We start from the raw sequence: 15,656 nt of genomic DNA, 5'->3' as shown, positions 1-15,656 counted from the left end.
TTCACTGTAGCCTTTCTGTTCCTTCACTGTAGCCTTTCTGTTCCTTCAATGTAACCTGTCTTTTCCTTTATTGTAACCTGTCTGTTCCTTCTTTGTAACAGGTCACCTATATTGTAACTCATAAGTTTCTTCATCATGTCTTGTCTATTCCTTCATTATAACATATACTGTTCATTCACTGTAACCTGCTTGTTTTTTCATTGTAACCGGTATGTTCCTTCATTTTAACCTGTCAATTCCTTCATTTTAACTTGTCTGTTCCTTCATAGTAACACATCTGCCTGTTTGTTCCTCTATGCATCTTACCTTTTCATTCATTGACACCTGTGAGTTCCTTCATCTTGTCCTGTCCATTTCTTCATTGTAACTCATCTGTTTTTAGCTGATCTGTCATGTAGTGACAGGGTGAGCTTTTGTGATCATCCATCCGTCCGTCGGTCGTCCATCCATCTACAATTTCTTGTGAACATGATAGAGACCACATTTTGCAACCGATTTTGATCAAACTTGCAAATAACTTTTATTGGCATAATATCTCGGTTCCTTTCGAAAACTTGTCAGTTCCCATCATGGGTTCCAGAGTTATGACCCCTTAAAGGGCCAAAATTTGCTATTTTGGCTTTTGCAGCCAGAGAATTCATTTATGGTTTGATTTGATACAAACTTGCAAAATATCTTTTAACAACAATAGATCTTGGATGCCATGATGAATCCATCAAATCTAATCATAGGTTCCAGAGTTACGGTCCCCGTGTGACCCCTGAAAGAGCCAAAGTTTATTAATTTTTACCTTGTGAACACGATAGAAGTGACATTTTACATTCCATTTTAACCACACACACTCGTACACTCAACTGAACTCAAAATAAGATCTCGGTTCCTTTCGAAAACTGGCTAGATTCCATCATGGATTCTAGAGCAACTTTTCTATTCTGGCCATTTCAGCCATATAGGGGTTTCATTTATGCTTTGATTTGTTACAAACTTGCACAGAATATTTATCTTGATGATCTCTAGGCCAAGTTTGAAACTGGGTCATATGGGTCATATGGTCAAATCAAAGGAAAATGTTGTTAACACCCTAGAAGCCATATTTTAGACCCTATCTTCATGAAACTTGGTCAGAATGTTTGTCGTGATGATTACTATGCCAAGTACCAAACTTGGTGTTATGGGGTCAAAAACTAGGTCACCCAGTCAAATCAAAGGAAAAGCTTGTAAACACTCTTGAGGCCATATTTATGACTCTATCTTCATGAAACTTTGTAAGAATGCATGTTTAACTTGATGATTCCTCGGATAAGATCGAAACTGGGTCATGCAAGGTCAAAAACTAGGTCACCACTCAAATCAAAGTAAAAGCTTTTTAATACTGTAGAGGCCACATTTAAAACCCTGTCTTCATGAAACTTGGTCAGAATGTTTATCGTGATGATTCCTAGGCCAAGTTTAATGGGTGAGCAATATAGGGTCATCACGACCCTCTTGTTTATTGTTACCTGTCTGTTCCTTTATTGAAGCTACTGTTTTTCATTGTAACCTTTGTGACCTGTCTGTTCCTTTATTATAACCTATGGTTTCCTTTATCCTGTCTATTTTAAGCTGTAGCCTATCTGTTCCTTCCTTGTTACATATGTCTTTTCCTTTTTGTAACCAGTCTGTTCCTTCATTGTAACCCATAATTTCTTTTATCCTGTTTCTGCTAAACTTGCACATATCATTACACAGCTATTTTAAATCTAATTACAGTTGGGGCATAAAGAGAGATGGGAGCTATTTGGAAGAGAAAGAAACAGATTAAACAGAGAACATATTACATGAATGTCTTTTCATATTGAATTTATTAAACAAGTTGAATGAAATAACAAAATGTGAGGCTCTACCGAGCATTTTATCAATTTAATAAGCTGATAACTTCGTCACATGATTTAGGGCAACCATTAGGAAGATTTGAAAAAGACATTGTGAAGATAGGGCGGATATTTATTCATGCACCCTAAACCGTAGTCACTGAAAGTCATCTGTCTGTATTTAAGTTTTGCACTGTATGCCTGTAATGCACAAAGTCTGTATTTTAAACAAGGCATATTTTTGACCAACTTAGTTTTATAGTTTTGTAATGTTAAAATGTTGGTTACTTTCTGAAGTAAGTATAGCAATATTTTCAAAATATTCACCTGCAATTGCACTGTTTAAGGCAAGATAACGTCCTGACAGTATAAACTGAAAAATGATATGGTCACCATGACCATGATTTATGTTTTAATATCTTATCTTTGAAGAACACATTCAAAAATACAAATGTTAGAAGACGCAAACCGATCCTCTATTCTGCATGACCAAAATATTAAATTTACCGCCAATTAGCTGCTGTATTAATATTGGCCTGTTTATCCTACATTCACATAAGCAAGCTAAAAATGCCTTCATGAGTAAAATTTATAACTGTATTCTACTAGGTTATACATCTATATCGCTGATACAAATAGTTAAAAAACTGCATGCAACCAAAGCCAACAAACAGTTGTGGACCGTCATGGACACTGTACAACCAGTAACACCAAAGTGCGCTTATGACATGATTGGCGCAAAATATAACACTAGAATGTGCAAATAAATGACGAAAATCGAAGGCAAAGAATTACATGGAGAGCTGGCCAACATATGCTATACTAAACAGTGTGAAAACAAATGAATATGGGCATACGGCTGCATAGTTCTGGCTACCATAACTTAACTGACGCTGTCTTCATTTTCTGATGGTCGCGTCCATTAAGAGATCCGTTACAGCATATAATCATCTTTGAGCTGAATTGTTTTAGCTATTAAACGGCTGCAGAGACATTGAGTTTTTGATCAGCAATCAGTAGATGCCCTTGGAAGACATTGGTTTTCAAAATCATTCATGAGAATGACGACTGGGTAACCGATTTGAAAATACTCTTAAACTTGACGAATTGTGTGCTCCCACGAAATGAAAACAACCTGTGTCGATATGGTTTGAAGGCTTCACTGCAGAATATCTCAAACCTTCTTGCAAGCTTAGTTTCAAATATCTGAATGACATTTAAGGTCGCCACATTATTCTGTTGAAAAAGATCAATTTAATAAATTTTGCATAATAAAATCGTACAAAACATACAAGCCTGTTTTCACATTAACAGTTCTGTTCGTTGTAGGTCCATTGTTTTAAATACCCGACCACAGTTGTTACATTCAGCGGGAAACAAATTTTGACTGTGTTTGCTTCGAAGTATCTATTGCAGATAAACAGGGTGCTTGTTTTACTTTATTGAATAAATAAGTCATAATGAAAATGCTCTGAATCTAGTTGTTACTGGTATTCGACAAACGTTCATGATGCGATGTTACTGGAAAAGACTTTAGAAGCTGTATATTGGCGGGCGAGAGAGCAGTATTGGGTCAAAATATGCTACCATGTGATTACAAAGTGATCCTAATGTCCCTAATTTCAGTAACACAATTTCATATAAACCTGGGACTAAGACTAACATCTGAACAATTTACATCCTTCCTTACGTTAATTTGTCTATCTAATGACAACGATGACGCTCGTATTATAAGGTAAACAATTCTTTTTCTTGTGGACAATAATACCAATGTATTTTAAATATTTTATGGTAGCGGGAGTACATTATGGGCGCAATAACAAGAAGCATCGATATGCCGAAGTAGACAATGATTACTTGCAGACAAAAAGCATGCAAAAACAATAAAAGATAACATATTGTTTCGGAAGGAATGCATAACAATAACTAACATGTCATACTATTTAAACATTTTCTTGAAGGGTCCAGACGAAAGTAGCACACACAGTAATATTTTTTTCTCATCTTGGCTATTAGTTAGACTTTATGAAATGGAAGTGGGAAAATGACAACTTTAACAAATAAAATGTTTAATAAAAGTTTTAAGTTTCAAGTTTATTTTATTTTAATCCAGAAGGTCTTAGACCCATGTGACATAAACAGCTATTTATAGACAAATATGATCATGCATATGTTCGAATGATATTTACATAAAACGAACATATTTCTAATGTCCACATAATTTCAAGCCATTTTCTACTTAATTAACAGTTCATATGTATATCACCAAATATACAGCACAAAAGCTTACATTTATAGTACCATTCAACTGAATATAATGAATGTATAAAGTAAAATACGTCGTGCAAAATTTACATACATTGTATGTGTGAAAACGCAAGCAACTATCGGCTAATCTCGTAATATCTGTCTAAACTGCTTGATTTTTTCTAAAACCCCGAATGTCGCCCTGCCGAACGTTATAAATCAAAAATATTTTTGCTCTGTATATAATGTCTAAAATGGCCTTAAACGCAGGATTTTAAAATTTCTCGGACCATACCTACCCCCATCCTGCTGACCATATTCGCCATGCTTCTTGACTCGAATCTGCTGCAAGAACACCTTGTTCAGAATCAGACGCTGCAGAATAACGATAATAAATGTTCGGGTATGATAACCCAGAAAAGGTTATTTGTTTGTTTGATAAATAATTTAAGTATACAAGACGAAATTAACAATTAAGTTATACTGAATATAGTTTGTCAATGCCCGCCAAATTAGCGTCAAGGGAACAAAAAAGTACATTAGAAAATCATTCATCTTGATATGGAGTTTGACCAACTTATTTGCCTCTGTTGAATGTCAAGATTTCATACAAACGCAGGCTAAATGTTAAATGTTATTTAATAATAATGTCATCATATCCGCCTCTGTTATATAATCGTCTTCAGTTAATTGTGCAGAGTTTTACGTATAAGTAGAATGTTCTGCTGTTGCATTGTTTTGTCATGCTATCGCGTCGTCACGTCATGCTATCGCGTTATGTTGCCGTACTGTTGCATCATGTCGTATGCTGTCACATCGTGTTATAGTACTATCACCCTTACCATTGCACAGGGGTCGACAGTGTAACAGAATGGAATAACTCGGTGGTTTGCACACTTGCTTTCCAATCCAGAGGTCAGGGGTTCGATCCCCGACAGATGCTTCGGGAATTTCCAGAAACGCTAAGTGTTTCCCATCCAACTAGAGATGTACTGGTCAGAAACCCAGGCAATCCTTGCATGTATCGGTGCTATACACCGGGCACGTTAAAGAACCAAGGGGTCTATTCAAAAAGAGCTGAGGGTCTGGTACCTGGATTCCCTTGTATCTGAATATCTAGCTGTCTCTTCTACTAGTCTGCACCTGTCAGACACTTGTATATATACAATATATATAGTGTGCACTTGTAAATAATAGCACATAGTGAGCACAGTTCATATAAAGAAAAATACCTCTCCGGAGGGTGCACCTATCCAAGAGGCGGAAATTACCTGTACAATATAATACAATACAATACGATGGCTCTGCCGGAACACCGTACGTAGCAGTCTACATCATCGTGAAAAAATCTGACTGATCGAAGTACATGATTTTACTATGCGGAGCCTTTTATGAGATGATTTCATGAAATTAGATCTATTAAATTAAGGCCTGACAAGGTTATGGATGGACGTTGCATTAATATTAGCAATATTTGAACTGAAAATTACAGAACAACAATATTTTATCGTAATGGTTTAGAATCCATTTTACATCTTAGGGAATTTCATTAATTTTAACTATATAATATATATATATATAGAGAGAGAGAGATATTTAAATGATATATATAGTTTTCATTTTTATTTATCATGGTCGTGCCCGACCAACTCGTTAAATTAGGCAAATTTCGCGAAATGGCATCCCTTTCGTATTAATAGATTCCATTTCGATTCTCATTTATTAGACGCTTGCAGCGCCGCCTATGCTACAGTGATGTGCTTTGTCTGAGGCGAATAATTTTTTGTTAAAAAGATAAAAACAGGTAAAGCAGTAATATGAGGTTTCAATTAAATTGATTTGCCTTACTAAATCTGAGGTAATCAGGTTATATTTGCCTACTGGATACCTTGGTTGGAAATTTTACTTCAAAATAATCATTATCTGAACCAGTGCACACTCGGTAGCTGACCGAAGGAGCCCCGATTGAGTTTGCAAGTGTTGCAAGACTTTATGGAAAGGTATCAGACATGGTTTGTCATTAATCAAGGGAATTAGTATTCCTATGCAAATGAAAGCTTAGCTAAAAGCAACGACTTATCTCTAAGATCAGATACTATGGGGTAGGAGTCAATCTTCACAGATGGATATGCAGCTTCCTAGGAGACAGACACCAGAAAGTATAATTCGATGGCCATGAATCATCTCAAGCCCCGGTCCAATCTGGTGTCCCCCAGGGTAGTGTCCTGGGACCTCTGTTATTCCTGCTATTTATCAATGACCTACCCAAGTACATATCCTCTGAATCTACTGCCAGAATGTTTGCAGATGACTGTGCGCTCTATCGACACATCAGATCAGAAGAAGATGCCATAGCATTACAGAAAGACCTGGAGGGACTTCAGCGATGGGAAAAGGACTGGATGATGGAATTCCACCCCCAGAAATGTCAGGTTCTACATATAACCAAGAAACGTAAACCCATCAAGCTCCCCTACAACATTCATGGACATATTCTAGAAGAAGTAAACACAGCAAAGTATTTAGGCCTGAACTTCGAAAAATCACTCAACTGGAGCCACCACATCAACACCATCACTAAGAAAGCAAACAACGCTAGAGCATTTTTACAACGTAACATCCATCAATGCCCCAGGAAGACCAAGGAGCTGTGTTATCTTACCCTGGTGAGGCCACTACTGGAATATTCGGCAATTATATGGGATCCTTTTACTGACATCAACATCCGGAAGCTGGAGATGGTGCAGCGTAGATCAGCCAGGATGATCTTCTCAGACTACAGAAGAACAAGTAGTGTATCATCTATGCTGCAACAGCTCCAGTGGCCCACTTTAAAATACAGGAACGCAGAGCACAGGCAAAAGTCACCATGATGTACCGGATTGTGTACCAACTAGTTGAAGTCCCTACAACACACCTCATCCCGATCAGTTCAGTGAGAGGCCATGGACTCAACTACCTTGTACCTTTTGCCAGAACCCTGACTTATCAGAGATCCTTCTTCCCAGACACCATCCGCCTATGGAACAGCCTCCCACAGACTGCCGCCAACAGCCCCACCATTGACAGATTCAAGGGAGAAGTCCAGAAGGTGACACTTAGATAGACTCATAATGGCCATTTTTAACTGCACTGTACATAGATATTTTTACCAACCACCTCACCTAATTTTAGATTTTCTTACACCGCGCTGCGCCAGTACGAGTATACGCTTTAAGGTGTCTGTACTAGAAAGGAAGAAGAAGAAAAGCATGAAATTTTCAGCTTACTTGGCTCGCATTTCTTCTTTCATCGTTTGTAGCACAGGACTTGAACCAAGCAAAACAGTCACTTTTAAAGTCTCCTTACATTTCACACTAGAATAAAATTCAAGAGTTCAAAAATTTCATGCCCCACTAAACCAAAATGCTGGATTCACCACAAACAGACAATGTGACTTGTCTGATAAATATCACAAGTACTCTGCAGGTGGACATTTAGCCACCGTGATTTGACAATATTTCTCCTACATGAAATTCTTTACATACATATAACTGGGGCTTGGTTTATAATCTTAAAACCAAAGCTGGTGATTTCAAAATTCAAGCTCGCATTTAATAGATCTGTCTTTATCGACAAAGCCTAAAATAAATGATAACATCTATATATATTACAAATCATTCAACAACATCAACGTATCTGTTTAATGCGAGCTTGAAATCGAAACTGCATACCTTGGTTGGAAATTTTACTTCAAAATATTCACTGAACCAGTGCACCCTCGGCCCGGCCAGCTTAGTAGCTGACCGAAGGAGCCCTAATTGAGTTTGCAAGTGTTGCAAGACTTTATGGAAAGGTATCAGAACATGGTTTGTCATTACTCAAGGGAATTAGTATTCCTATGCAAATGAAAGCTTAGCTAAAAGCATGAAATTTTCAGCTTACTTGGCAGGGTTATTTGGTGACAGTAAATGTAAAGTATTTCAAATAGGAAAAAGAATGGCCAAATCACGGCGGGTAGTCAACACTGCAGCTGTATGTCCAGCTGCAGAGTACCTTTCTTGGCTCGTTAAAACTGCTATTCACTAATAATCATATTACATTTAAATGAACAGGATAATTTATTTTACTGTTTCTCTAATTGCAATAGACTTTGAAAGTGAACAGCGGATGCGCAGGCTGGTCTGGATCCATGCTGGTCGCAAACGCACTATGTTGGTTTTCTCATTGTGTGGCTCATATATATAAATGAAAGAAACAGGTCTCCCAATTTCTGAAAAGTGACAAGGTGAGCTTTTGTGATCGCACGGCGTCCGTCGTCTGTCCGTGCGTCCGTAAACTTTTGCTTGTGACCACTCTAGAGGTCACATTTTTTGTGGGATCTTTATGAAAGTTGGTCAGAATGTTCATCTTGATGATATCTAGGTCAAGTTCGAAACTGGGTCACGTGCCATCAAAAACTAGGTCAGTAGGTCTAAAAATAGAAAAACCTTGTGACCTCTCTAGAGGCCATATATTTCACAAGATCTTCATGATAATTGGTCAAAATGTTCACCTTGATGATATCTAGGTCAGGTTTGAAACTGGATCATGTGCCTTCAAAAACTAGGTCAATAGGTCAAATAATAGAAAAACCTTGTGACCTCTCTAAAGGCCATATTGTTCATGGGATCTGTATGAAAGTTGGTCTGAATTTTCATCTTGATGATATCTAGGTCAAGTTCGAAACTGGGTCACGTGCGGTCAAAAACTAGGTCAGTAGGTCTAAAAATAGAAAAACCTTGTGACCTCTGTAGAGGCCATATATTTCATGAGATCTTCATGAAAATTGGTCAGAATGTTCACCTTGATGATATCTAGGTCAGTTTTGAAAGTGGGTCACATGCCATCAAAAACTAGGTCAGTAGTCAATTAATAGAAAAACCTTGTGACCTCTCTAGAGGCCATATTTTTCATGGGATCTGTATGAAAGTTGGTCTGAATGTTCATCTTGATGATATCTAGGTCAAGTTCGAAAGTGGGTCACGTGCCTTCAAAAACTAGGTCAGTAGGTCAAATAATAGAAAAACCTTGTGACCTCTCTAAAGGCCATATTTTTCATGGGATCTGTATGAAAGTTGGTCTGAATGTCCATCTTGATGATATCTAGGTCAAGTTCGAAACAGGGTAATGTGTGGACAAAAACTAGGTCAGTAGGTCTAAAAATAGAAAAACAATGTGACCTCTCTAGAGGCCATACTTGTGAATGGATCTTCATAAGAATTGGTCAGAATGTTCATCTTGATGATATCTAGGTCAAGTTCAAAAGTGGATCACGTGCCGTCGAAAAGTAGGTCAGTAGGTCAAATAATGAAAAAACGTTGTGACCTCTCTAGAGGCCATATTTTTCATGGGATCTGTATGAAAGTTGGTCTGAATGTTCATCTTGATGATATCTAGGTCAGCTTCGAAACTGGGTCAACTGCGATCAAAAACTAGGTCAGTAGGTCTTAAAATAGAAAAATCTTGTGACCTCTCTAGAGGCCATACGCTTGAATGGATCTTCATGAAAATTGGTCAGAATGTTCACCTTGATGATATCTAGGTCAAGTTTGAAACTGGGTCATGTGCCTTAAAAAACTAGGTCAGTAGGTCAAATAATAAAAAAACCTTGTGACCTCTCTAGAGGCCATACTTTTCATGGGATCTATATGAAAGTTGGTCTGAATGTTCATCTTGATGATATCTAGGTCAAGTTTGAAACTGGGTCAACTGCGGTCAAAAACTAGGTCAGTAGGTCTAAAATTAGAAATCTAGAGGCCATATTTTTCAATGGATCTTCATGAAAATAGATCTGAATCTTCACCTTGATGATATCTAGGTCAGTTTCGAAACTGGGTCACATGCGGTCAAAAACTAGGCCAGTAGGTATAAAAATAGAAAAACCTTGTGACCTCTGTAGAGGCCATATTTTTCATGAGATCTTCATGAAAATTAGTGAGAATGTTCACCTTGATGATATCTAGGTAAAGTTCAAAACAGGGTCACATACTTCCTAAAACTAGGTCAATAGGTAAAATAATAGAAAAACCTTGTGACCTCTCTAGAGACCATATTTTTCAATGGATCTTCATGAAAAATGGTCAGAATTTTTATCTTGATAATATCTAGGTCAAGTTCAAAACTGGGTCACATGAGCTCAAAAACTAGGTCACTATGTCAAAAAATAGAAAAAACAACGTCATACTCAAAACTGGGTCATGTGGGAACAGGTGAGCGATTCAGGACCATCATGGTCCTCTTGTTTGAGTTATTGGACGGCATTTTATTAAATTGTCTTGTTCATGTCCTGATACACTGGATCGCATTACATTACAAAGTGCTGCATTCAGTCATTATCATAGCCAGTATTTAAGGTAAGGTGCTGTAGATTATGATATGACATTGACACCAGTCACATAAAAATAACCTTTTATGGGTCCCTGGATATAAGTTAAATTTATAAACACAAGTATTTACAAAGTAGCAAAACTTTTAGGTTTTGAAAACAAAATTCTTTTCTTTTTTGCTTTGAAATTGCCGCTATTCACCAGAGGTACATGGAACTTCATAAAGAATTAAAAGCCTGAATATACATGTTCTTGTCAGTTGAAAAAAATATTCCAATTCCAAGAGGTATTTTATTATTAAAGTAACTGTATTTCTTTTCAGTGAATGCTGAAAGATCTAGGAGAGCGCACTGATTTTGTTGGATAAGATGGCTTTACCAAGCTTTAGAAACCTTCCACAGACTCCTCCCAGCATGTGTATGTATAACTTCTGCTGTATTAATGATTGTTTTTAAAATGTTTTTAAGGATATGTTAAGATAAGCAGATTGGAATAACAGGTAACATTTCTTTCTTTATTCTTGACTGTTTGTTCTCTTTTGATATACAGTATCGGAAGGTGTTTCCAGTCACACTGTTTATTTCAGGTTGCTTTACTGATTCTGTTGAGTCTCTTACCTCCTACATGTGGTAGTCATGTACCATATTCTTGTGAACTCCAAAAATCTTTAGTATATAATGTTTGTTTCACAAAAAATAATGTCACTTTGTCTTTTTAAGATGTCTTTTACATTGATTGTAAATAAAATTTAAGGTAATTTTTTTTTTCAAAGTTGTGTTAAATGTTCTGTGGTGTTAAGTTTATGAAACAATTTCAAACAAATTTATAAGTACAAATGTAGCTTGTTAAGACATACTGTTGTTTATTTTCAGCGAGGTCAAGGTCAGAAAGAAGCTTGCAAGGAGAATCTGGGGGAAGGGTAATTATCTTAACAAGCTTTTTTGATTTGGTTTACTCCACTGGCTTAGCTCAGTAGGGAGAGAGCAGGTCTGTGGATCACTGATTCATTTGACTCCACTGGCTTAGCTCAGTAGGGAGAGAGCAGGTCTGTGGATCACTGATTCATTTGACTCCACTGGCTTAGCTCAGTAGGGAATGAGCAGGTCTGTGGACCACTGATTCAGTTGACTCCACTGGTTTAGCCCAGTAGGGCGAGAGCAGGTCTGTGGACCACTGATTCAGTTGACTCCACTGGTTTAGCTCAGTAGGGAGAGAGCAGGTCTGTGGACCACTGATTCAGTTGACTCCACTGGCTTAGCTCAGTAGGGCGAGAGCAGGTCTGTGGACCACTGATTCAGTTGACTCCACTGGCTTAGCTCAGTAGGGAGAGAGCAGGTCTGTGGACCACTGATTCAGTTGACTCCACTGGCTTAGCTCAGTAGAGAGAGAGCAGGTCTGTGGACCACTGATTCAGTTGACTCCACTGGTTTAGCTCAGTAGGGAGAGAGCGGGTCTGTGGACCACTGATTCAGTTGACTCCACTGGTTTAGCTCAGTAGGGCGAGAGCGGGTCTGTGTACCACTGATTCAGTTAACTCCACTGGCTTAGCTCAGTAGGGAGAGAGAGCAGGTCTGTGGACCACAGAGTCTTCAGTTAGATCTCCGGGCAAGGCTCATGCACAGAGATGATTGATAGGAGACATTGCATCTGAAATCATTTGTGCTCCACATATGATTTATGTGTCAAATTTGGCAGTTTCTTGTAGAGAACAGGTAGAACAGGTATAGAATCCAGGAACACTGATTAGGTTAACAGCGTTCGACACTAACTTTTTTGCCAGGTATCCCAAAGGAATACCTGCTGGGAAATTTAGGAATCCCTGCTGAAAATTAGGAGTCCCTGATAACAAAATGTGGTAAGAACATGAAAAAACTAAAATCTAACAAACACAACTGTTTACAGTACTACATGTAATTTATTTCCACTTTATTTCCATTTTACATCAATGACAACAATAGCTTGTATGACTTTTGCAGTAAAAGAATAATGTCATTTCTGTCCAGGTCCTCTCCCCCTCATCTGCAACTACAATCCGCACTCACTTGCATTTGTTCAGTTATTCGTCTAAATGTATGCCTGGCCTAGTTCATTCCCCTTTTAACCCCTTTATTTAATCATTTTTTTGACAATTCCGAAGTCCTCCCTTAAATAAAAAAAAAAATAAAAATGTTCCGACCTACTACCCCTAATTTTTTGAGCAGTTACCAGATACAAAGATTTTTAGGCCTTATTTATGCAACTCCACACAGACTTTATCTAAAACTTGTACTTTGGTCATAACAGATTTTCTTTAACATTTCATATTTATAGTTGTTTTATTTGCACATTGCCAAAAGTGGGTGGGGTTTAGTTGTTTGCATGCTTTTATTATTAGCAAATTTTTCTAAATAAGAGCTGCTTTGCAACAGTGATCATATTTTTCGTAAATGCAGAGTTTTATTGGTCTTTTATTTTAGTTTTACTAGAAAAATCTTGTAAGAATGATAAAAATGTTCGAAAAATGTCGTCTAGAAAACGAGTGACAATACAAAACAAAAGTAACCGTTAAAGTTCTTGAAAAGAGAATGTTTTAACTTTAATTTCTCATATACACGTATAATTTCCTGCTTATTTAATTTGTTTTGCCCAAACAAAGCCTCGGCAACGATAATAAATTTGTTATAGACCGTAACGCCCGACCGGCTCATGTAATCGTATCGAGCATACAAAATGATGGTACAAACACGATAATCTAAGGCTGCATTGTTTATCAATTAATTTGTAAACATTGATCATGACAAGGCATATTGTACTAAATACAAACCTCGAGATAAGCAAGTGTCATTTGGCGCGTGGCGTGACTGACATCTGTCGGAAGCTAATTAACATACGACGCTCCGCCTACTGCCATATTTCCGCTTGTACCGCGAACAATATTGAAATTCACTGGATTTTGATTGACAGGGGCAGAACTATCGAACTTGGAACGCATCTAAGTAAATTTCCGCGAGTCAAGCCGACGCACGTGCCGTAATTTATGCGGGTAAAATACGAGTTTTTCTCGATTTTCGCGGGTCAAAACCCGGGACCTCGGGTCAACTGAACGGCTTAGCAAAAGACCGATGTTTGAGTGAACAAGACTGGGGAATTTCATTTTTTTAGAATCATATTTTATCTGAAAATCAAGAGTTCCGACGGAACACCGAAATTGTGAACTTTAGGATCCCTTGCAGATTTTTGGTGTCCTCGGGATCCCGGGACACCGTTAGTGTCGAACGCTGGTTAAGTACGGTACTTAACTGAAATACTGTTGAAAACAGTGCTAAACCTAAAACAAACAAACAAATCAGTGTTTTTTCTTGCTGTTTTGGGAACATAGCCTTTACCCCCAAAATTGGGAATTTTGACGCGTAAATGTTGCAGATTGGGAAATATTTATTCCCATAGGATATAGTAAGGATGTGTTTAAGCACTTTCTCATACACTTGTTTCACATTGTACAACCTCTTGAACATACTGCCATTACAAAATTGGCCATAATTTAGTCAATGTTTGTGCAATTTTGATGATTTTTTTTTCAGAATGTAGATTGGGAATTTTTGCACTCATTTTGCGAAAAAAACATACTTTTTGGCATTGGGAATATAGCCCAATAACGGCTATAAAAACGGCCGAAAAAAACCCTGCAAATAACTGATGAAGTTTTGATTCCAGCTTCATTACTGAGTTAAAATACCGTTGCAACAAAATATGAAAGGTCATAGAAATCAGATTTGAAATTGTATATAAAATGCATAGTCAAGATATTTTCATAACGTTCTCAAACAAAGATCACAGTATCTGTAGCAGCATTAGAGATTAAAGCACTCCAGCAGCCCATTTGAAAATAGAATTTGATAGCACTCCCGCTTTTGAGGCAGGAGTTACTTACAATCCTTTTTTATTTTGAACTGCCTACATTTGCTTTGTTTAACATTGTAACATGTTTAACTTGTCTTTTAGTTTCTATAATACTGTGATAATTCTATTCTGTGCAAGGACTTGAGAAATATGCACAGGTTGTATTATTCATATTTGTAAGTTTGATGAGTCGCAAGAATTGTCGGATTGTACCAATAACTGCACATGAAAACACACAAAGCAATTTGTTTTCATGGATTTGATATTGTCACATTGTGTCTTTACTGGCTATGCCTAGGAAATAATTCTTGAATGTATTTTTAACATGGAATACTCAAAACAAGATTTCTTTATTTATTACAGGGTTCCAGCAGCCCCTTTGTGTCCTCTGGCAGTGGTAATCCAAATTTCAATCCTGTTAAGTTGACCACTAAATCAGCAAGCTTTACTTCACGGTCATCTAATGTAAGTTATGAAATACTTCTTTTGTACTTTTATGCCACCTAAGGGAGGCATATTAGTTTTCAACTGTCCATCCGTACGTTCGTTCGTTAGTTCATCACAACGCTAACTTTTTGCATGAAGGCACTTTACTCGCGAACCACTGCACCCAGGACCTTCAAACTTCACATGCTGATAGTACTTATTGAGTACACCATCTCTACTGACATTGGGGTCACCAGGTGAAAGGTCAAGGTCACAGGGGCCAGCGTTAACTTTTTGCATGAAGGCACTTTACTCGCGAACCACTATACCCAGGACCTTCAAACTTCACATGCTGTTAGTACTTATTGAGTACACCATCCCTACTGACTTTGGGGTCACCAGGTCAAAGTTCAAGGTCACAGGGGCCAACGTTAACTTTTTGCATGAAGGCACTTCACTCGCGAACCACTGCACCCAGGACCTTCAGGGTTTTTTCTAGCTAATTTGGGAACCTAGCCTGTACCCCCAAAATTGGGAATTTTTATGCGCAAATGTTCCAAATTGGGAAATATCTAGTCCAATAGGATATAGTAAGGATGTGTTTAAGCACTTTTCACACACTTGTTTCACATTGTACAACCTCTTTAACATACTTCCATTACAAATTTGTCCATAATTTGGTCAATTTTTGTGCAGTTGTGATGAATTTTTTTTTCAGAATGTAGATTGGGAATTTTTGCACTCATTTTGGGAAAAATATATACTTTTTGGCACTGGGAATATAGCCGAATAACGGCTATAAAATCGGCCGAAAAAAAGCCCTGACCTTCAAACTTCACATGCTGATAGTACTTATTGAGTACACCACCCCTACTGACTTTGGGGTCACCAGGTCAAAGGTCAAGGT

General features: G+C 37.6%; 1 protein-coding gene across 5 annotated transcripts in view; it reads left to right on the top strand.

Annotated features, from left to right (window-relative positions):
• Window positions 1–5,818: 5,818 nt before the first annotated feature.
• The window catches only part of LOC123561508 (SWI/SNF-related matrix-associated actin-dependent regulator of chromatin subfamily E member 1-like), a 36,308-nt gene continuing 26,470 nt past the window's right edge, over window positions 5,819–15,656 (top strand). For 4 of the 5 annotated variants that reach the window (XM_053553129.1, XM_053553131.1, XM_053553128.1 and 1 more), the window contains exons 1-4: window positions 5,819–5,897; window positions 10,764–10,861; window positions 11,317–11,363; window positions 14,687–14,788. In XM_053553129.1, the coding sequence (XP_053409104.1) occupies window positions 10,813–10,861; window positions 11,317–11,363; window positions 14,687–14,788 (198 nt within the window). In that variant the 5' untranslated portion in view covers window positions 5,819–5,897; window positions 10,764–10,812. Of the gene's footprint in view, window positions 5,902–10,763; window positions 10,862–11,316; window positions 11,364–14,686; window positions 14,789–15,656 lie in introns of all 5 variants that reach the window. The other variant, XM_045353938.2, reaches the window with a different exon arrangement.

This window comes from Mercenaria mercenaria, chromosome 10 (genome assembly GCF_021730395.1).
Source record: "Mercenaria mercenaria strain notata chromosome 10, MADL_Memer_1, whole genome shotgun sequence".
Taxonomy (NCBI): domain Eukaryota; kingdom Metazoa; phylum Mollusca; class Bivalvia; order Venerida; family Veneridae; genus Mercenaria; species Mercenaria mercenaria.
Note: the sequence above shows the minus strand (reverse complement) of the source record. Positions and strands in the feature narration are given on the sequence as shown.